This window comes from Lagenorhynchus albirostris, chromosome 11 (genome assembly GCF_949774975.1).
Source record: "Lagenorhynchus albirostris chromosome 11, mLagAlb1.1, whole genome shotgun sequence".
Classification (NCBI taxonomy): Eukaryota; Metazoa; Chordata; class Mammalia; order Artiodactyla; family Delphinidae; genus Lagenorhynchus; species Lagenorhynchus albirostris.
In genome coordinates, this window is record NC_083105.1 from 18333813 (window position 1) to 18357833 (window position 24021).

At 45.0% G+C, this 24021-nt stretch overlaps 1 protein-coding gene across 1 annotated transcript in view; it reads left to right on the forward strand.

Moving 5' to 3' along the window:
• The window catches only part of LOC132528669 (putative tetratricopeptide repeat protein 41), an 82839-nt gene that overhangs the window by 31699 nt on the left and 27119 nt on the right, over positions 1–24021 (forward strand). The window contains 1 exon segment of the mRNA XM_060164646.1: positions 4662–4860. Coding sequence (XP_060020629.1) covers positions 4662–4860 — 199 coding nt within the window.

Genomic DNA, 24021 nt, shown 5'->3' on the forward strand with positions numbered 1-24021 from the left:
GTAACAACCTTCTTCTAAGTGAATTAGAATGCAGCAGTGATGGGGAGGCAGGGCTGCGGAGAGAGAAGCAGAAGATGTTGGGAATGAAAGACCCGTGGTTTGGTGCTGCAGCATATCGTCCTGTCCCATTGTTTTGCCCTAGAGTTTGCATTTCTGCAAAGAAAGTGAACTTCAAGTTTACTGTGCCCTCCCCCACCTACAAGGAGGTGGAAACAAGGTCTCTGTGCCCAGGGAAGAATCATTCAGGTAGAGCCACCCACGGCTGTGCCCTTGGCTATCCCCACGTCTCCAGGATTGTGCAGGAAAGCCCGGTCCTCCTCTCCAGGCACTGCTCTTTTTCCAGGTGACTTTCTTCCTCCCATTGCTGCCCACTGACACCCACTCAGGCCCAGGGAGCTCAGCCACAGGTACGGGAAGAGCTTGGTTAAACTGGGGTAAACCTCGCAGGAAGCTTGTGCAGTTGGGTCTGAACAGCTGTCTCTGCTGAAAGATTGCAGGTATTGGGGGCTCATTCCCCAATCCTAGCATAGGAAATCAATTCTGAATGGTAGACCTTGCTGTCATTTCTCTCCGTGGTCTTAAGGATCTCTTTAGAGTTGGTTGATCCAGTGGGAAATCCAGCTACAGTGGAAAAAATCTGAGAGTCAGGTGAGTAATGAGTGGCTGGCTCATGTGTGTGTGACTGTGTGGCAGGACAGCCACCATACAGAAAACCCTCTCACACCCATACGTGCAAATCTGATGTTGGAAATCTTAATAAAGACTGCTCAGCAGAAATGCTAAGTGTCATAACTGGCAGGCTTGCCAGTTTGTAACCGTAGCTGACACAGATGGAGTTGTGACAATGTAGGTGATAACTGTCAACTTAAAAAAACTGCACAATGTGAGAGTTGCGAGTTAAGTTTTATTTGGGGCAAAATGAGGACTATAGCCCAGGAGACAGCATTTCAGATAGCTCTGAGAAACTGCTCTGAAGAGGTGGGGGGAAGGTCAGTATATATGTGATTTCGGTGAAGGGGGAGTACATGTGATCAAGCACACACACATATATATATATATATTTTTTAAACATGTTTATTGGAGTATAATTGCTTTACAATGGTGTGTTAGTTTCTACTTTATAACAAAGTGACTCAGTTATACATATGTTCCCATACCTCTTCCCTCTTGGGTCTCCCTCCCTCCCACCCTCCCTATCCCACCCCTCTAGGTGGTCACAAAGCACCGAGCTGATCTCCCTGTGCTATGCGGCTGCTTCCCACTAGCTATCTGTTTTACGTTTGGTAGTGTATATATGTCCATGCCACTCTCTCACTTTGTCACAGCTTACCCTTCCCCCTCCCCATATCCTCAAGTCCTTTCTCTAGTAGGTCTGTGTCTTTATTCCCGTCTTGCCCCTAGGTTCTTCATGACCTTTTTTTTTCTTCTTCTTAGATTCCATATATGTGTGTTAGCATACGGTATTTGTTTTTCTCTTTCTGACTTACTTCACTCTGTATGACAGACTCTAGGTCCATCCACCTCACTACAAATAACTCAATTTTGTTTCTTTTTATGGCTGAGTAATATTCCATTGTATATATGTGCCACATCTTCTTCATCCATTCATGTGTCGATGGACACTTAGGTTGCTTCCATGTCCTGGCTATTGTAAATAGTGCTGCAGTAAACCTTGTGGTACATGACACTTTTTGAATTATGGTTTTCTCAGGGTACATGCCCAGTAGTGGGATTGCTGGGTCATATGGTAGTTCTATTTTTAGTTTTTTAAGGAACCTCCATACTGTTCTCCATAGTGGCTGTATCAATTTACATTCCCACCAACAGTGCAAGAGGGTTCCCTTTTCTCCGCACCCTTTCCAGCATTTATCGTTCGTAGATTTTTTGATGATGGCCTGAATGGCTAATTCTTATCCTGCAGCCCCCCTACGAGCAAGTGTTTTAATTAATGAGTGGCCTTCCCTATGGGACCACTGCACGGTATGAGGACTCTGCGTCCATCACTCCCGTAAATTTCTCAGTTGCCTGAGAAAGCAGTAACCGGCCAGGAGAAAACTTGTCCCTTTTCTTCAGAGCAAAGCTCTCATGTAATATCTTCACTTTTATCCTGACAAATTCTATTAAGGCAGCTGATTTGAGGAAAAGCATCAGATCAGCCTCTCAGTGGATCCACCACTCAGCACAGACCACTCAGTCTCCTACAACTGGCAAACCCTGGTATCGTTCAACCAGTGCCCCCCCCCAAGTATCTTTCACCTGGGTGGGTATTGCCTGGAATCTTTCAACTAGCCCCCTGCCCTCCCCGCCAGTATCTTTCAACTGGGAGAGGCAGGTACCTGCTCTACACCGCCAACTACAGCTCTGGATCATCAGCCAATATGGGAGATCCGAGAACCAGGAGAGATTCACCCAAATTTGTCTGGACTCTCCGAGGCGGCGGATGGGTGCAAGGGGACTCTGCTGGTACCAAGGCTGTGGTCCCTTGCAGAGTTCAGGCAAAGGAGAGAAGTCCACTCTGGGTCCTTTCATGGTCGCCATAAAACTGTCGACTTAAAAAAACTGCACAACATGAGAGGTGCAAGTTAGGTTTTATTTGGGGCAAAACGAGGACTATAGGCCAGGAGACAGCATTTCAGATAGCTCTGAGAAACTGCTCCGAAGAGGTGGGGGTCAGGTCATTATACATGTGATTTTGGTGCAGGGGGAGCACATGCAACCAAGCACACATTCTTCGCAGAAGGTTTCTGCTACTCTCGTGAAGGTTACTGCTAGTCACGAGGCGCAACGTCACCATGAAGGATTTTAGTGCTTTTCTAGATACGAGGAGATGCAAGAATTGGGCTCATAAAATCTTCTGAAAATATCTGACCATCTGATGACCTGTTCTGCCAGTTTTTCCGAGAGCACAGAGGACCTCATTTCTGCTCTCCACCCTGAGCTCCTTTCAGGGGTGTTGATGGTCAGCAGCTGCAGCGGCTCATGGTTTGATCCTTGTAGAGGTAGCTGGCAAGTGCTAATGGCAAGTGCCAGTTTGTTGTTGACACTATACAGATACACAGATTTATAGAAAGAGGTTTATTATGAGGGTTTGGCTCATGCAGTTATGGAGGCCGAGGAGTCCTATGATCTGCTGTCCGCAAGCTGGAGGCTCAGGAAAGCCCGCGGTGTATACGGCTGTAGTCCAGGTCCAAAGGCCTGAGAACCAGGGGAGCCAGTGGTCTAAGTCCCAGTCCATGAAGGTCCGAGAACCAGGAGTGCTGACGTCTGAATGCAGAAGAAGATAAATGTTCCAGCTCAAGCAGAGAGCAAATTCGCCTGTCCTCTGCTTTTTTTTTCTGTTCAGGCCCTCATCCCGCTTGCTTTGGTGAGGGCTGGCAATCTGTTTTATTCAGTCCACCAATTTAAATGCTTATCTCTTCCAGAAACACCGTCACAGACATGCCCAGAGGTAAAGTTTTGCCAGCTATCTGGGCCCCCCTTAGCCCAGTCAGTGAACATGTAAAATTAACCAGCACAGGGGTTTCCATATCCTCCTCAAGAGGTTATGTTGTAAAAAGATAACATTAAATGCAGTGTTCGGTACGAAAATGTTTTTGTATACTTTAAGCATTGTGTTTAACACTCCAAATCTTGGAGTCAGGGTAATATTTGTCCCAGTTCTCTTTTTCTCTCATTTCCCTACCCACTTTACCAATTTACTACCCACAAAATGCCTTTGCCCCACCCATTGGGGGAGGGGAGTTGTCTTTTAAGCACCACACATGCCATCTGGGCAGATCTGCACATTTTAGACCAGCTAGCACGGCGCCTCTCCAAGTGGGTAGATGACCTAAAATTCATTTCAGCGGAAATGCAGAATGGTAATTTGAACAATGGGCTCCCTTTTTGTTATATTTCTTCTGAAGAGCTGGGCTTAGCGTGTCATCCAGCTGTGCGTCCCATTTGTCTTGCAAGAAAAAGTGTCAAGCAGGAAATTAAAAATACTTCTATTTCAGTTTTCAAGAATATATGTCACCAAGACTGAATTAAGCAAAACCCTTTTTTTTTAGAGAAGGTTGTTTCTGGGTATTATGATCTACTGGAACCATTTCTCTTTGGAAACGCAGTACAGTAATCTTGGCTCCAAAATCCAATTTGCTTTCAATTTGCTCGGCTACCCCTTGCCGTATATGAGATGCAGGCAGCAGATTAACTTCTCCAAAATGCATGCCCTCAAATATTTCAAAGTGCTTACTTAAGCAGTAACCATGGTGTATATTTAAAACTGAAAGGTAGGTTACAAATGTTTCCTTGGGGGAGGGGGCAGACAACATGAAAAGTCAACATGCTGACAAAGTTTCTCAGAGTCTAGGTCAGTGATCATAGCTGTAACTAATTCTTGATGAATTCTGACTGCCTTCTAAGAGGATACATTTTTAATATTTCAGGGTTTTTTCCAGCTATCTTGACTTTTGTTGTCTCTAATTATGGCCACTGAGCTGTTATCTGTTTGCTATAGTGTCTTCATAGGCTAAAAAGTCAGATGTGTTCTACTGTAACTGATTTTTATTTTATTAAAAATTTTTTTTAATTAAAAAGTATTTTATTGGAGTGTAGTTGATTTACAATGTTGTGTTAATTTCTGCTCTATAGCAAAGTAACTGTAACTGATTTTTAAATAGGTGTAATCACTCCCGCCAGAGAGAGCGGTCCATATGCCTTTCAGAACCCAACGAATCACAAGAGAGCACATCTCCACCGAATCTTGGTCAAATACTTCCAAAGGCAAACGGCTTTCTGGAGAGTGTATCAAGAGCTGCCTTGGCACATGAAGATGAGCGGCTGCTGGGAGGATTTGTGCAGCCTTCTCTTAAGTCCTAGGTAAGTCTCGTTTTTATATCGTGTTCGGCAGATTTCGCTTTTCCTTTTGCTAAGCGCTGCATTGAGGTCTCCATGGTTCCCTTGAGCAAGACACATCCATTCATATATTCATTCGACACCGGTTCATTCAGATCCGGTGAAGATCAGATCTCCAAGGTGGGGTAGAAGTCCTTCCTGATGATGCTTCTAGTTGATAATGCTACACGTTGATCAAGCAATAATACTATTAGTAGCTTGTCATCACATGGGTGTCATGGTGATGGAAGGGGCCAGGGGCTGGGTTGAAAGTGGGAGGGAATTGCCTAACGTTTCAATGTGTGAGGATTTTCAAGACGTAAATGGACTTAGTTCAGAATGTGTCCCTTTGGACTAGGCTGGAGCCATCCACAGGGCCCTTCTGGTGATTCTGCAAGCATGTTGTTGTCTGTACAATCAACTAAGATGCCACTGGTTAGTCTCTTGTGTTACCCCGGCCCCCAGGGCCTGCTCAGCAGGGAGTCCTGGCCTCCATCACTGCCGTTGACACCTTCCGTCTTCCTCACCCTTCATGTTCAACCAAGGCCAAGTCCTTAGATTTTACTTCCGTAGAGCCTCTCATGTCCATTCTGTCATCTCTACCTGGCCCTCATTTCCCCTCTCTGGTCAATCTTCATGAAGCAAAGCTGTCATTACGTCACTGTGTGTGGTAGTTGTGTCCACCTTTGGGTCTTACCTCCCACCGGGTTGGTAGAGTCAGCCCATGGCCGTGTGTGTGCGGGGCTTGGGGGTGCGGGGGATCCTTGAAGTCCCTCCAGGACTGTGTAGGTTCCTTTTTTTCCTTTTGGGGTTGCTAAAAGTACAAATCACAAGGCCAAGTATCACCACCTAGAATGCAATAGAAGATGCATTAGATTCATCAGAACAAGGTTTAATTATAGCAGGAATCCCATATAATAACCATAGGAGGTCGAGTTGCCTGCCTGGGCCTCCTCAAACATTTGTTTTTCTGCCATGGTTATGCAGCTGCACACGACCTGGAGTCAATCTGCCCTCCTGGGTGCAGCTGGAATATTCTTCCAATGAGGTTTTCGAGAAATCCTGTGTTATAGTCTGCGATTTCAGGAGAGCTGCCCTCTTTATTGAAAGGTCTGGGCAAGTGCTGCCACTCCTCCAACTTAATTCAACCGTATTTGCTGAGTGCCTAGGTTCTGCCAGGCATGATGCTAGATGCCAGGGATACAGCGATGGACACGATAGGCGTGGGTCCTGCCTTCATGGAGCTTTTGCTGGCGTGCAAAAGATAGTCACTGTGGAGCAATTCAGCCTGAGGGGAGTGCTACACAGTGATGGCACAGGGCCTAGAGCGGGGACGTGTGACCTGGCCTCAGGGACAGTGGACGTCACCCCGAAGCAGTGACATTTCACCTGAGACTTGGAGGATGAGTGGGAGCTGGTTGGACAAAGGCAGAGGGAACAGCCACCCAGAGTCGGGAGGAAGAGTGGTGAGCATGAAGGACTGAACAGGTCCAGTATGGGCACGTGAGAGGTGGGCATGAAGGGAGTCCCGGGGCTGCAGAGGCAGGCAGGCACCCAAGTATGGAGGGTCAAGCTAAGGATCTGGCTCTGATCTGAAGAGCAGTGGGAAGCCACTGGGGGTTTAAGCAAGATGGTGCCAGGTTTGGTTTTGAAAGTTCGCTCTGGGTGCGGTGTGAAGAATGAAATAAAAATGGACAAGCTTGGCTTGCCAGACATCTGATAGGGGTAATGACCCAGGTGAGAGGCGATGTTGGCTCTGACAAGGGGGAGGCAGTGGGGACGCAGGGGAAGGTTGGGAGGTAGAATCCACGGGACTTGATCATGAAGTGGGTACAGGAGATGGAGGAGTCAGAGGTGCCTCCCATGGTTCTGACTTGAATGACTGGCCATCAACCGAAACAGGAAACACTCCCAAAGGAGCAGCTTTAGGGGACAGAAGCTGTGCTGAGTTTGGAGTGATGGTAGAATGTTGGGAAGAGATATTCTCTGGGCTCAGGTAAAGACAGCCGGGCCAGGGATACATGCATACTGTGGGCCTTGAAGCCAGGAGAGGGGATGAGGGCATCCAGGGACAGGAAGAAGGGAGGTGGGCCTAGGACAAAACTCCGAGGGGTGAGCAGAGAAGGACGCAGCGAGGAGAAGAGAAAGAGGGGTTACAGAGATAGGAGGAAAACCAGGAGACTAGGGAGTTAGAAATTCCCAAAGTGAGGATAGATATCAATTAAATGCATTCAATTGAGTGTCTAATATTCCATTTTAAATGATTTTCTTCTCTGTGCCATGTTGAAACTCTCCTCTGATGCCCCTACATTTTTAGCAAGTCTGTTACAAACTATTTGGGGGCAGGAGGGAGAACCCATCGTGTTGCACATTTAGGGCAGTGTCGGTCAGAAAGGGGACAGCAAGCAGCCTCGGAAAGCCACTGCCTTCTGAAGCACAGGCCCAGGTGGGACGAGGCGCCCTGATGGGAGCAGGGGTTTAGGGCCAAGAGCACAGGTAGAGCCAGCCATGACTGCGAGGCAGGACTGGCCCAGCTGGGGAGTGGATGCAGGACAGAGATTCCTTTCCCCAAATCCACCAGCGGGGAGAAGTGACCTGAGGAAGGAAGGGCCAGGTCCTGCTGCCTGGTGGAGAGGAGCTTTCCAGGTAGGCACACTTCCAAGTAGCAAGAAAGCTCCGATTCATGGGGACCTCAGAGCATCCTTGCAACCACAGTGCCTAGCCTCCCTCCCCATGTGGGAGATGATTAAGAATTCTCTTTTTGAGGCTCCTTCTTCCTTATCTGCATTCTGTTCTGAAAGGTAAATAAGCTACTTATACTTTTGACCCCTATCTGCTTCTGGTAGGTTCCTTTAACAGTGAGAGTTTTCTAAGAGTGCCCAGTGGCATTAGTTTGACTGCGGGTGGAAGACAGTCTGACATCTCTCCTGGTCCACCAGGCTGTTGCTCTGTATGCCCTCTTCTCAGTTCTCCCTCCCGACTGTGTGGTTTGGCTCCCTCTGGTGGCTGCAGCAAGAACAAGAAGCCTAATTTCTGGGCTTCATGGAACGATGCGCAGTTCTGAGTTTGGGACTCGCTTCTCCCTTGATGCTTCCTGACCCACCCCTACCCTACCCAGCAGCGCTGGCTGGGGAAGCTGCACCTCTGATTGATAGGCCAGTAGAGAGGTCTTTGAGTCAAGAAGACAACTTTAATGGTCAGGTCAGTTTTTATAGGTTCTCTTCAACATGATACTTTTGATTTTGGCTGGAGCCCTGGGTCACATCAAACTGAAGAAAACCCATTTCTGGCTGCAGTTGCATTTTTGGACAATGTCAAAGGTGAGAAGAAGATGTGGCAGAAGGATGAGCCCCAGCCTGGCTCCGTCTTGACAGATGGCTGGCTGGCTGCCCTCCAGGTGGTGGATGGGGTGGGGTGAGGAGAATCATCTTGTTTTTAAGCGGCAGGCTTTCCTATTAGGGCAAAGGATAAATGCATTACATTCCAGAATCTTGTCAGAAGATTGTAGTACATGGGAAAACACCAGCTTTTCATGATTAATGTATGAATCTTTGCCCTTGCTACCTCCAGAATCTCTAAATATTTTGGGTAAATGGGACAAAATCGCTCTACAGAAAAACTAAAAGAATAAAAGGCACAATTTGCTATGGCCACAGAAAATATGAAATATCTAAGAATAAATTTAATAAGAAATGTGCACAATCTTTATTCTTATAAAAAAGCTTCAGAATTACAGAAAATAAGATTTCAGTATGTAGGGAGACATACCATATTCTAGGATGGGGCAACTCAATGTTATAAAGCTGTCAGTTCTTCCCCAATTGGTTTATAGACGTAAGACAATTCTAACTGAAACCCCAATGGGATGAAAACATTTCTAAATTTTCATAATGATTCCAAAATTCTTGGAGAAAAAATATACGAGAGTAAGAGTTTAAAATAATGAGGGCAATTTGAATTTCAAGTTATTTAAACATATTATGAAGCAATAATAATAATTTAAAAAATGCTACTGGCAGCAAAAATAGCTCAGTTGAACAAAATAGAATGCTCAGACAGACTCAGGTGCAGATATAAGAAATTAGTAAATGATAGAAGCTTTTCAAATTAGATGGATTATGGAATAAATAGTGCTGTGATAATGATACACTATTTGGTAAATATAGTTAAGTTACCTGAAACATTGCACCAAAATAAATTCCAGGAGGATTAGAGTTAAATATAAGAAAGTGAAATTCTATATAAAGAAAACTATGAGAAAATATGGATGAGTCTAAGCAAGAAAACAAAAGAGTAAATCATGAAAGAGAAGATAATTGATAAATCTGTCTAAATAAACACATGAAGTTCCCATATGTAAAACAAAACAACACAAATCAACTCTGAGAAAGTCAGAAACACAACTACAAGGCAAGTGATAACTGGGAAAAATATTTGTAACACACACAACAGGCAAAGGATTAATAGCAATATTTCTAATATGTAAAAATGCTCTTAAAATCAATAAGAAAATGATGAACACTTCAGTAAAAATAGGCAAGATCACGAACAGGTCATCCAAAGAACATTTTCAGTCCTTGTCTGACTTTACTTCTTAGCGTCAATGGATTTTTTTTTTTTTTTTTTTGGCGGTACCTCTCACTGTTGCGGCCTCTCCCGTTGCGGAGCACAGGCTCCGGACGCGCAGGCTCAGCGGCCACGGCTCACGGGCCCAGCCGCTCCACTGCATGTGGGATCTTCCCGGACTGGGGCACGAACCCGTGTCCCCTGCATCGGCAGGCGGACTCTCAACCACTGCGCCACCAGGGAAGCCCCGTCAATGGATTTTTTGACCTGGCCCTCCTCTTCTAAACATTCTGGTCTCTGTTTTACTGTATATACTCCCATGGTTCATCTTCCATCTCTCTGGCTGTAGCTTTTCTGTCTCTTTTTTAGTTCCTCCTCTTCTACCTGGCTTCTAAGTGTTAGAATTCCTTAAGGCTCTTCTCTCATTCATTAATTCCATTGTAAGAATATTACCTGTGTCTATGGCTTCAGTGATTGTTCATGTGTATGTGACTCACACATTTACTTCCTCAGCCATGCTTATCGTCTGAGCCCCAGATTCACATACCCAACGACCTACTTTCCACTTGAGTGATGTCTTCAAAGCTCCTCAAACCCAACACATCTAAAACTGAACTCATGAACATCCCTCCAAAACAGGGTCTGTTCCAGGGACTGTCTCTCAATTTACCACCTTGGAGTAATCCTTGACACTTTTCTCTCCTTTATCCCCTCCCCAAATATGTTTCATCACTGAGTCCTGGCAGTTTTTACTTCGTAAATGTTTCTCAAACGTGTCCACCTCCACCATCACTGCCCTTCTCTAAGCTGTCAGGGATGTTATACACAGTTGTGATTAGAATATGCATTTAAGGGCTTCCCTGGTGGCGCAGTGGTTGAGAGGTCACCTGCCGATGCAGGGGACACGGGTTCGTGCCCCCGGTCCAGGAGGATCCCACATGCTGCAGAGCGGCTGGGCCCGTGAGCCTTGGCCGCTGAGCCTGCGCGTCCGGAGCCTCTGCTCGGCAGCGGGAGAGGCCACAACGGTGAGAGGCCCGCAAAGAATATGCATTTAAGATTCCTCCATGTCTTTTCATGGCTTGACACCTCATTTCTTTCTTTCTTTCTGTTTTTAGTAGTAGAAATATATTTATTTATTTACTTACTTACTTATGGCTGCGTTGGGTCTTTGTTGCTGCGCGCGGGCTTTTTCTCTAGTTGCGGCGAGCAGGGACTACTCTTTGTTGCAGTGCGCAGGCGTCTCATTGCGGTGGCTTCGCTTGTTGTGGAGCTCGGGCTCTAGGCATGCGGGCTTCAGTAGTTGTGGGACGCAGGCTCAGTAGCTGTGGTTCACGGGCTCTAGACCACGGACTCAGTATTTGTGGCACATGGGCTCAGTAGTTGTGGCTTGCGGGCTGTAGAGCTCAGGCTCAGTAGTTGTGGAGCACAGGCTTAGTGGCTCTGCGGCATGTGGGATCTTCCCGGACCAGGGATCAAACCTGTGTACCCTGCATTGGCAGGCGGATTCTCAACCACTGTGCCACCAGGGAAATCCCAACACCTCATTTCTTTTTTTTTTTTTTTTGCGGTACGAGGGCCTCTCACTGTTGTGGCCTCTTGCATTGCGGAGCACAGGCTCTGGACGTGCAGGCTCAGCGGCCATGGCTCACGGGCCCACGGGCTCAGCTGCTCCGCGGCATGTGGGATCTTCCCAGTCCGGGGCATGAACCTGTGTCCCCTGCATCGGCAGGTGGACTCTCAATCACTGCGCCACCAGGGAAGCCCCTCATTTCTTTTTAATGCTGAATAGTATTCCAGGGTACGAATGTACCACAGTTTACCTATTCACCTATTGAGGGACAAACGTTTGCTATAAACATTTTCATGCAAAGTTTATTAATCAGTTGAGTAAATACCTAGGAACATGATTGCTGGACTGTATGGTAAGACTATGTTTAGCTTTATAAGAAACTGCCAAATCGTCTTCTGAAGGGACTGTACCATTTTGCATTCCCATGAGCAGTGGATGAGAGTTTCTGTTGTTCTATATCCTTGCTGGCATTTGGTATTGTCAACTTTTTTGATTTTAGCCATTCTAATAGGTGTGTGGTGATATCTTATTGTTTTAATTTGCAATTCCCTAATGGCAAATAATGTTGAGCATCTTTACATATCTTATTGTTGAGTTTTAAGAGTTCTTTATGTATTTTGGATAGAAATCCTTTATCAGATACATATTTTACAAATATTTTCTCCCAATCTGTGGCTTGTCTTTTTTTTTTTTTTTTTTTTTTTAGCTGTACGCGGGCCTCTCACTGTTGTGGCCTCTCCCGTTGCGGAGCACAGCCTCCGGATGCGCAGGCTCAGTGGCCATGGCTCACGGGCCCAGCCGCTCCGCGGCATGTGGGATCTTCCTGGACCGGGGCACGAACCCGTGTCCCCTGCATCGGCAGGCGGACTCTCAACCACTGCGCCACCAGGGAAGCCCCTGTGGCTTGTCTTTTCGTTCTCTTAATAGTGGCTTTCACAGAGCAGAAGTATTAAATTTTAATAAAGTCTAACTTAATATTTTTTCATGAATTGTGCCTTTGGTATTGTAACTCATCACCAAATCCAAGGGCACATAGCTTTTCTTCTGCATTTCCTTCTAAAAGTTTTATAGTATTTCATTTTATATTTAGGTCTATTATCAATTTTGAGTAATTTTTTGGTGAAAGTGTAATGTCTGTGTCTAGATTAATTTTTTTTACACAAGAATGTCCAATTATTCCAGCACCATTTGTCAATTAGACAAGCTCCATTGAATTGTCTTTGCTGCTTTGTCAAAGGTTGGTTGGACATCTATAGAAGATTTTTATTGGGATTGCATTTAATCTATAGGTCAAGTATCTTAACAGTGCTGAGTGTTCCAATCCATCAACATGGTATGTCTATTTATTTAGATCTTCTCTGATATCTTTCATCAGACTTTGGTAGTGTTATGCATATAGATCATATACATATTTTGTTAGATTTATACCTAAGTACTTCATTTTTGGTGTTCTATTATAAATAGTAATATGTTTTAAATCTCTAATTCCAGTTGTTCATTGCTGGTACATAGGAGAGCAATTGGCCTTTTTTTTTCTTTTGGCTGCATTGGGTCTTAGTTGCAGCATGTAGGATCTTTCCTTGCAGTGCATGTGTTCTCTCTAGTTGCGGCTCCCGGGCTCCAGACCATGTGGGATCTGTAGCTGTGGCACACGGGCTCTCTAGTTGAGGCGTGTGGGCTCAGTAGTTGTGGCGCACAGGCTTAGTTGCCCCATGGCATGTGGGATCTTATTTCCCTGACCAGGGATTGAACCCACGTCCCCTGCATTGGAAGGCAGATTCTTTACCACTGGACCACCAGGGAAGTCCCACAATTGCCTTTGAATGTTAATCTTGTATCCTGTAACCTTGCTATAAATGCTTATTATTTCCAGGAGGTATTTTATTTTTTTGGATTTTCTACATAGACTATCATGTCATTTGTGAAGAAAGACTGTTTTATTTCTTCCTTCCATATATATATATATCTTTTATTTCCTTTTCCTGTCTTACTGCACTAGCTAGGACTCCCAGGATGATGTTGAAGAGGAGAGGTTAGAGGTGTCATACTAACCTCAGCTTTTCACTAGCATCCCTCTAGTGAGCCCTAGCCACCATCCGCTCTCCCTTGGCCTGTTATAACAGCCTCTGAACTGGTCTTCCTACTTTCATTTTTGTTCCTACAAAGTCCATTGTCTACATAGTAGCCAAGATGAGTTTTTAAGAATGTAAACCAGATCATGTCACTTCGCAGATTAAGACAACTCCACTAGTCTGCTGTTGCACTTATACTAAGATCTAAACTCCTCAGTTTAGCCTACAATGCCCTATACAATCTGGCCCCTCCATGGCTGGGTAGCATCATTTTGTAAGACCCTGGCTTTCTTTCTGTCCTTCAAGTACATTCTGCCTTTGGGCCTTGGCACCAGCTGTTTCCTCTGCCAGGAATGTTCTTCCCACTCATTGTAGTACTGGTTCTTTCTGGTTATTTAGATCTCGCTGCAGTGTCACCCTCTCAGGGTGACCTCCCAATCTAACGTTGTACTTAGTCATTCTCTGTTATGTTAACATGTTTTAATTCTTTGCATAGCTTTTACTGCTACCAGACTTTGTCTTGTTTCCTTTTAAAATTGTCTGTCTCTGCTCCCCTCTCCCCTGCCTCTGACCCTCCCAGCTGCTGGAGTATAAGCTCCTTGAAAGCAGGGCTCTACCTCTCGTGTTCACTGCTGTACCCCCAGTGCCTGGAGCAACACCAGGCATGGTGTGGGTGCTGAATGGCCCCTTAGTGATGAACACCATCCATCCCAACCTGAGCTCTTGACAGGAGTCTGGACTTAGTAGCCCTCTTGGAATGTGAGAAAGTCCCACTTCTAGACAGGATCCTGTCCCTTAGCTTTGTGTCCACACTGCCCTTTTCTGCCTGTTCTGAGCAGCCACTTCTGGTTCTTAGGGTCCCGCATCACTTAGCTCCACCCTTCAGTTCTTTTACCCACCTCAGGCCCCTTTGCTCAGACAGCCACTGCAGACAAATGTCTTGGACTCTGGCCCTCAGCGCTCTCTCTCCCCTGGCTCTGTTTAGTTTTTGCTCCCCAACCCAAGGCACCATAGCTATGGTTCAGAGGCTCCTGGCAGCCTCCCTGATGCTGAGGGCTGCACCCTCGTCTGCTGTGCTTGGTGTTCAGAGCCTGGAATGCTGCCTGACACATTGGTGTTCACTGAATATTTATTCCGTGCATGAATGGGGATCCACAGAAAGGTTGGCAGAAAGAAAGCAAGAGGGTAGCCAAGGTCTGGGTTGCCTACAGTTTGTCCAAAGGAACAGATGAGGAATAAGAATATACTTGTGTCAGACACATTAGGCACAACAGTTTGAAATGTAACAAATGGACAAATGTAGAAGTTTAGATACTGGAATGTTTGGAAAGAGAAATTCTGAAAATAATGACTGTGTGGTACCATGTATTTAATTGAGTCTTCAAGTTCAAAATTTCTGTATATTTTCATTTGTATATGATAAGGTATAACCGTGCGCACACACACACACACACACACACACACACACAGGTATGCTCCCTATTTTGTTCTTTTAACATTTTGTTCTTTCTGCTGAAGCTACTAATTCAAGACAGTTGCAGCAGAGGGCAGAATTGTATAAGAAATTTAAACGCCTTTTATTTCTTGCCTGAAAATCACTCCCAAATACAAATGACAACAATATATGGATTGAGCTAGAGAAATACTCTTTTTCGACTCTCTGGTTTTCCAAATTTACATATGAGGATTAGTTGAAGGCCTTGACTTATTTTTCACGTGGTAGTTTAAGATACTTGGTAATATATGTAAACCTTAATAAAAGCAAAGTGCTGATGCTTTAAGAGAGAAACAGTGAAATATAGAAAATGTATTTAATATTTAACGTGCATCAAGATGAAGTGGTAAGCACTCTGTGTTCCCTTCCAAATATGCTTTAGGATTATTTACTTTTCTTTCCATTCTAGTGCTGGAACGCAGACTTTTTGAGGTTACTGCCACTGACAGATGCCGATTAATGTCCTTTATTGTGAGATTTCTGAAGCTTCTGGGCAAGACCAATGAAGCAGAAGAGTTATTCTTGAGTGTTGAGAACATGTTAGTGCAGGTAAATTGGGAAATAGTTTTTTAAATCCTTCAAACGTTATTCAACTTGTGTTAGGTATTTTCAGATATCATTTACCTTTGTTTGTTTATAATTTAGTCCACAAATAGAGGAACTAATGAATAATGAATAATAAATAATTATTACTTATGTTCATCAGTGAGGAAGCTTTGATTTTAATCCGTGTCCTAAACTGTGTATTAGTGACGACAACCAGTAAATAGAAGGGAGTCACGATTGAATGAATGAAACCAACAGGTGTCATTTTGGAGGGAAAAAAGGAATGTTCCTAAAACAAGATGGGAATGAGAGTAGTGGGTTGAAATAAACTAATAAAATACTGTTTAAAGAGTTGGTTATAATTTTCTTTTTTTCTACATCTTTATTAGAGTATAATTGCTTCACAATACTGTGTTAGTTTCTGTTGTACAACAAAGTGAATCAACTATATGCATACATATATTCCCATATCCCCTCCCTCTTGAGCCTCCCTCCCACCCTCCCTATCCCACCCCTCTAGGTGGTTATAATTTTCATAAAGATGTTGGGGAAGGTTGATTGATTATCTGTCCCTCTATTGATTTACTTTTCCTGAAATAGAAACTTTTGGGCTTGTTGAATACAATGAAACTTTCACTCATGACATATAACTGTAACTGTTCTTAGGATGACATTTAACTGTCCTTTAAAAAATTATAAATGTTTACCGATTGTAGTATTTTATGGGCCACGGGTAATGTAACCCAAGACAAAGCTATTTTTGTTTTAAAACAAAGGCCTTCACATGTTCATAAAGCTCTGTCTCTGCTCCATCAACATACATCTTTCTAGAAGGAATTCTATCTAAAGAGATTTATAAGACTCAAGATCTGCAGTCCCTTTATTGCAGAGGCCATGCTTGTTTACCAATTTTTGTATGTACCATGGTGTCTTACAACCTCTGGGTGCTTAGTAAATGTGACAACTGAATCAATCAATTTGAATTTGCCAGTGCTTTGTGTCCTTAGAAGGTAGTGTGGAGTAGCACATCAGCCTGGGCTATTTACAGACTGACCCAGATTTAAAGTGCTTTGGCATTTCCTGCTTGCGGCTTTGGCAAAAATTTGAACCTCTGACTCAGAGTTCTCATTGTTGAGGGTTCTAAGGTCTGCCTCATGGGGCTGTTATCAGGGTGAAGTGAGCGGTAGCACAGAGCACTTCAAACAATGCGCGGCACATGGTGAGATCTTAAGCTGTTTGGTTATTACCGTCCGTGGGTTAAAAAGTAACTGAGGCCTAGGTGAGAGATAATAAGAGTTTGATTGAAGCTATTTTGACCACTCTTGCATTTTCAGAGAGTAGAGTCCAGTGATTCTCTGATATCTTATTTTGATTATGGAATTTCCCCCTGCACCAAATACTTTTTTCCCCATGAGGTCCAGATTTTCATCACTGACATGTGTCTTTCTGGAAAGCACCAATTATTTTATTAGGTCATCACTGAATGCCTGATTTCAGCCATTCGCTCAGTCGACCACTCGTTCATTCATCCATCCATTCATTCATTCATCCATTCCCTCATTTACTTAGTCATTTCCTCATCCATTCACTCATTCACTGACTCATTCACTCATTCATTCATTAACTCACTCATTCGGTCATCTGTTCACTCAGCCATTCACTCAATCGTTCACTCGTTCACTCACTGAGTCACTCACTCATTCATTCACTCAGTCCTCCACTCGGCTAACATTCCCTGAGGGCTTTGCCCAGCCTGAGCTCTGTGCTGGGAGTTGGGATGATAGCAGTAGGCAAGGTGGGCACAGTTTCTGCCCTCATGGAGATCCCAGTCACTGCCAGCATCTCCAACTGCGATGAAGCGTAACCTGTGGAGTAGGTGGGGTGAAGGGAGAAGGTGGCTGCACGGGAAGCATGACAAAGCTGAGACGTTCAGAGAGGATTTCCCACTTCAAAGCACTCCTTCCAGAGGCATCAGTCTTATGATTGTATTCTCAAAATATTTTTGCAACAGTTCTTTGGGATTAGCCATCATGGAGACTATCAGAATAATTTTTTTAGGCTCTGAGGGCCCTTCCCAAAGAGAATTCTAAAACGATTTTGGGCAATAACCACTTCTTTGAAATATGTACTGAACATTCTTGAGGGGAAAGAGCTTATTATTTATGCTACATACATTCCGTGCCAAACCACTTTTGTAATTTCTTCAGATTAGGTTATTTTAAAGTTTTGGTGCAGAGGTTTTCAACTGGGAGGCAATTTTGTTTGTCAAGGACAATCTGGCGACGTTGGAGACCTTTTGGTTGTCACAGCTTGGCGGGGAGCTTGCTAACGGCATCTAGTGGGTAGAGGCCAGGGATGCTCTAAACATCCTACACTACACAGGCCAGCCCTGCTGCCCCCCATGTCAAAGTATTAGATGGCATAGAAGTCAATAGTGCTGAGGCTGGGAAACCCTGATTTATAGCAGCAAGTATGCTTGTTAAAAAAGTAAGTCTCATGACTCTCCCCCTAGCATTTCATGGTAGGTGCACCAGGCTGCAGGACAACCAAAGGATACTTTTGTGAAGGGGCCTCTGTTTATGCGTCAGAGGCTCACTTGTTAAGAAAATGTGCAGAGCAGGGCTTTGGAGATAGGCCGGTCTGGGTTGGACACCCTTGTTCTCCTACTGGCTAGCCACGTGAGCTTGGGGGATTGATTTAACCTCACTGAGCCTCAGTTTCCCTGCTTGTAACAGAGGAGTAATAATCCCTATTTCCTAGGGTTTCTGCAGATATCCACTGAGGTTATGCAGTTTAAGAGCTTTGCTCGGTCAGGGCTCCATAGGTGGTGGCCAGTACAGACCATGACCTAAGAATGCTTCACAATCACTGGGCATATCGACCAATGTTTACTGAAGAGCCATGAAGCACAGAACTCAATTCTTGGATCGTGGGGTCTCTGCCCTCAAGAAGCAGATGGCCTGGAGTAAGAGGGGAATAAAAGACATGTCTTCATAAAGAGGATACTGACACTATATGGCTGCATTTGACATGCCGATTAGTATTCCTGGCAATGTGGGCAGTGAGACTCAAGGGTCAAAGGACCACTGTGGGCTGGTGGTAGATTGGGAGCTGTCATCCTCCCTGTGACAGGGGATTCTGCCTGACTCAGACTGATTGGAAACGTGGCCGTGACATGGGGAGAAATCAAGGAAACCCTGAGGATTTGAGTCTGATGATGGACGTGGGGAAATTCAAAGAGGAACCTGGATTTGGAGAGAGGATGATGAATTTTTAACATTTAAACTGCTGAGTTTGCAGTTCAGGAAAAATACCCAAGGGGAGTATCCAGCCAGCTGGGGAAACATAGGATTAGAAGTCTGGAAAGAGACTGGAGAGACATCTACATACATGTGAATGCTAAAACCATGAGGAAAGATCTCTGAATGACAGTAGGAATCGGTCATTGGAAAATTACTTATCCTTAAAAGGAGGAAAGGGAAAAAACCTGTACAGGAGTAAGAGATTGGAAGAGAATAAGGATATCCTAGTTTCCCCAAATCAAAGAGGGAGTGGCTAACAGCATCAACTGCTCCTTAGAGGCCTGGACAAATGAGGACTGAAAGAAGGCCCCTAGGTCTGGTGAGCAACGGTCAGTGGTAACCCATGAGATGGAAGCGGGTATATGTGGCAGGAGCCAAACTGCAGGGCTTTAAGAGGTGAGTGTGTGATAATGAAATGGGGAAGCACATGTGTTAATACCTGTTTGAGAAGTGTGTCAGTAAAAGGAGAAAGATGAAAAGTCAAGATAGTACCAGATTCAAGTTAGGTTTCATCCAGGATTTATGTGTTTGTGTGGAGGAGGAAATGAGCCAGGGAGAGAGGTGGATTGGAGATGCTGGTGGGGACTCTGTGAGGAACACAGGACTTCGAGAGCTTGGGAATAGGCAGGTCCTTGGTAAGGAGGTTGGGCATCCCTTCCTCTGGCATAGGCAAGAGGGAAGAAAATAGGTGAAAACACTGCTAATTTGAAATTTAAAAGAAAAGGGTAAGTGAGGTATACCAGAGACTATAATTTCCCAATATCTAGTCCCCCTTTTGTAGTAAGTAATGTCCCCACCCCACCCTGGACTGTTTGGAAAGAAGACTACATTTCCCAGCTTCCCTTGAGGCTAGATATGAGCACATGCCTAAGTTTTGGCTGATGGGATGTAAATGGAGGTGCTATGGATAACTTCTGAGAAGTTTCCATGAAGTGAAGGGTGTGCCCTCCCTCTCCTCTTTCCTCCTTCCTGCTGTTTGGATTGTGGCTGTGATGGCTGGTGGTGCAACAGCCATTTTAGACCAAGAGGTGTCCTTGGGAATGGAGGTCAGGCAAGGTCAAACAGTGAGATAAGAGGAACCGTGTCTCTGACATTGTGGTGTGTCTATAGCCCTGGGTCATCCACTTTCTGACTTTTGCATGAGAGAGAAATCAAGCCACTGTTAGTTTGGGTTTTCTGTTAATTGCAGCCAATCGTGATCCTAACCAATATCCGAGGGCAATCTTTCAGAGTAGGTTTGACCTCAGTGAAGTCAGCATGCAGGCCATCTTGAAGTAGAGGATGGGAAGTGTGAGCACTAGGGCTGAGACCTAGGATAGCTGCCGAGAAAGGGGCACTTTGAAAGATACCCGTGAGGGAGTGTAAAAGACTATGGGTCCAGGGATTCCACACCGCAACCAGCTGCCTCCAGGGCTGAGATCAGTATCTCAGAGTAGGTGTAACCTGTTTGCAAGACACTTATTGGAAAGCTCTGGGTCAAGCCATAGACTGTCACTTTCAGTAGGTGCAGGAGAGCAGAAAGAATTCCCGCCAGGGAGCCAGGCTCAGTCAGTCCTGTCCCGGGCTAATATTTCAGTACAGCATAAAGTATTCCATAACCAGTGATGGTGGTAATACTGACCATTTGAATAGGGCTTTATTAGTTACCAAACATATTCACATATAGTCTTGTTAATATTAAGTTTTCTGAAATATTAATAACTCATTATTATTTAAATAACTAACTCTCATTTAAAAGATTATAACTGACTAGTGTATTCTTATGCATTGATAAGGTTTTGATAGAGGAGTGATTTAAGGTAATGAAGTTTAAGTACCCCTGAAATAAACATGCTAAACCAGGAAAGGGAATTGAAATTCTAAGCAAAAGTGTATCGAACGTAAAGTTAGCAGATCTCTGGTCACACTTGAATTCAAGGTCCACATAGACAGCGTTTTTAGGTGTTCGTTAGGATTTTAAATAATACCTCCTCTGGGAGGTTTAACAGCTGCAAGACATCATCATGTTATTCTTACCTTCAAAAATTTTCATTACCATTAACTAACAACCTGTGAAAACATTTTCCAAAATTTATTTTTGGTTTGCAGTGTCTCCCCATAAATGTTTCTCTATAACTCTCATAAGTATTTAGAATTCCCCAAGAAATGCTGTAAAGCATGCGATCTTTTGCAAGTTCATTATGAAATGAGCCTTTCTTGGGCGGGTGTCTGGCGGCTGTGCCTAGTCTAACGCTGTGTCCCCTCAGGAGTGTGTTCTCTTTCATTTTGTGTAGAGTTGGTCCATGACAGGAATGCTTCCCAAAGTACAGAATGCTATCGGGGAACTCTATCTGGAAATAGGGATGACTCAGGAAGGAAGGCTTCTGGTATTTCCAGGAAGCATGGTCCAACCTGATGGAATTTTCATCCAGCAACTTAAAAGACAACCAGGACTTAGTGAAGCAAAAAGGTAGGGTGGGCACGTGCAGAGGGCATAAACGCTTGTGGTTCAGAGTCAGACTCCTGGGCTCTTCCCACCTGTGAAGAAAGGGGAATGGGTGTGTGTGCTTTGCTCGCTTGACTTTTTGTTGGGCTGCTGGGCGTGTGAGGGTTGAGCATGAGCGCTCCTCCTGTGACCGACCACCCTTTTAGAATGTTGAAGGCTGTTGTGATGTACCTCACACGCTTTGAGTAGTTAGAGGGCCACTCAGAGCTTGACTGTGAAGCCAGCCTTTCTGGGTACAAATCCCACCTCTCCACTTACTGGTTCTTTGCTTTTTATTTATTTAAAAAATTTATTTACTTAGGTATTAATTATTTTAATTTAATTTTTTTTTTTTTTGGCTCTTTGCTTTTAGACACAAGACTTAGCCTTTCTGGGTCACAGTTGTCATATTTGTAAAAATATAGGAATAAAAACAGCACCTGCGTTGCATGGTCGTTGTGAGACTAAAAGCGTTCAAGGGAGACCGTAAAGCACACAGGATGGTGCCTGACGCATAGTTAAGTACTCCTTCATGGTAGCTCGTTCTTTTGTTCTCCAGTATTTGATGCCCGACGCTGCCGTGGCACCACTAATGGAACAAAGAACGTTCGGTGAATGCAGATACTAAGCATTTTTACTCACTGATTTACACTCAGACTAAACATAATGTCTAGAATTATGTCATATTTAAGTGGCTGTGTCAATTATCTTATGTTGTATAAGAAAGCACTCCCAAAACTCAACAGATTAAAACCAACAGCCAACAAAGAATCATACTCTTTCTGAGCTACAGTCCTACTCTTTTTGAACTATAAGCAAAAGATCATCTAGTCCAAAGGCTGCACTATACAGATGAATATGAATATGAAGGAACTTTTCTATGACATGGGTGTGTAGAGCTCAGTCTTTAGGACAGAGAGACCTGGGTCTCTACCACTTACTAGTTGCATGGTCATGACCCATGGCAACATAATAACACTCCCTGTACCTCGGTTTGTTTCCTTAACTCTAAAATGCTAATGGTTTTCACCTCATATTATTGTTGCAAGGAGCAAAAAAAAAAAATGGATGTAGAATACCTGGTTTAGAATAAATACTCAATCACATGCAAAAAAATAAAAAATAAAATAAAATAAAACCAACAGCCACCTATTACTGCCCATGTCTATGGGCCACCAAGGGGATCCCCCTGGTCCAGGGTAGGCTCAGCAGATCTGGGCTGGGCTCAGGCAAACATCTGTGATCCGCTGGCAGGGCCAGTGGGGCTGGCTGGTCTCAGAGGACTTCACTCAGATGTCCGGTGGTTGTCTGGCTGGGTGACAGGGTTCGGGTCACGTGTTCCTCATCCTTCGGGAAGACAGCCCAGGCCTGCTCACCCAGTGGTTGCACAATTCCGAGAGGGAGAGCACAGGTTTACGCCTAGGCTCAGAACTGGCATGACACCCCCTCTGCTGCATTCGATTGGTCACAGCAAGTCATCAGGCTTTATTCCATGGCAGAGAAAGAGACTCTGGTGCAGAGTGGCATTGCAAAGGGGAGTTGGGTACAGGTTCGCATGGAGAATCACAGCTGTTTTTACAGGCTACTGTAAGATCAAAGGTCACCTTGGGCAAGCTACTTACCCTCTCTGCATTTCACCTGTAAATCCACTTGTATAGTAACAGTTATCATTCGTTTCATGCTTACAATGTACAAGGCACGTTATGCTCACAAGCTCTTTTACCTTCAAATATACCTCACGTGGTATGTTTTGTTACCCCACTTTACAGATGAAGAAACTGAAGGTCAGAGAGGTGAAATCAACTATGTCAGCTCCCGCAGCTAGCACCTCTGGAGCTGGGGGTCCAAGCTAGGCCTATCTGACCCTAAAGCCTGACCGCATTACTCCTTGCTATGTGGCATCTCTTCTAGCACTGGCATTTATAAAGCTCTAATCCTCCATACATAGAGGCTAGCTTCTAAGTCATCCTAATGTAGGCAGGGCTGGTCATGGACATGCTGGGACCTTGGTGAGCAGAGGAAACCAGTGTGGGAACCAGGGACACTTCTGTGGGTTCTGGGACTGGCCTTCTAGAGCCAGCCGGGCTGTCCAAAGCACAGAGTTCCGAGGATTTCGGCAGACCTTGGCCTGGTATAGACAAGTGTGGTTCTCCAAGGGGGTGAAAACAGCAGGTGGGGCCGGCTCCTGGTGAACAGGGATGCTCAGAGGTAGATCAGTGTCATTAGCAGCAGCTTTTTTTTTTTTTTTTTTTGCGGTACGCGGGCCTCTCGCTGCTGTAGCCTCTCCCGTTGCGGAGCACAGGCTCTGGACGCGCAGGCCCAGCGGCCACGGCTCACGGGCCCTGCCGCTCCGCGGCATGTGGGATCTTCCCGGACCGGGGCACGAACCCGTGTCCCCTGCATCGGCAGGCGGACTCTCAACCACTGCGCCACCAGGGAAGCCCTAGCAGCAGCTTTGATGGGAGTGCACTGTACTTCCGGTCTCTTGATGAGGGTCAGGTGGGGATTCAGGGTCTAGGCAAGCAGATAAAGGGGGAGGGGAGGGGATTCCAGCCTGACCAGGGCTCACACATTCAAAAACTCTTTACTGAGCACCTGTCGTGCACCAGACACTGTGTTGAGTCCAGCGGCTTGAACAGGACAGAGTCACCAATGCTGCCCCCGAAAAGAGGTGACACATGACACACAAGGGAGCGGACACATGCAGTAATTACAGGCTGTACTAAATGCAGTGAGAGACACAAACGAGATGGAGGTAGAGCATAAGCAGGGGGAGGGACCGCCTGTGAAAGGGTGGTCAAGGGGCATCTCCAGGAGGGGACGTTGAAGCTGAGACGTGACAGACTGCAGGAGCCGCACGTGGTGGGGATGGGGGCATTCGTGGCAGAGGGAACATCGTGTGCAGAGCCCTGAGGTGGGAGAGGGCTCGGCTTGTCCTAGCAATGAAAAGAGGCCTTTGTGACCTGCTGTGTGTGTGGCACAAGGAACCATATTCACTGTCTTGTAACAACATATAATGGAAAGGAATCTGAAAAAGTACACACATGTGTTTTTATATATCTATATATCTATATCTATCTATATATATATCTATATATATATAATTGAATCACTTTGCTGTATACCAGAAA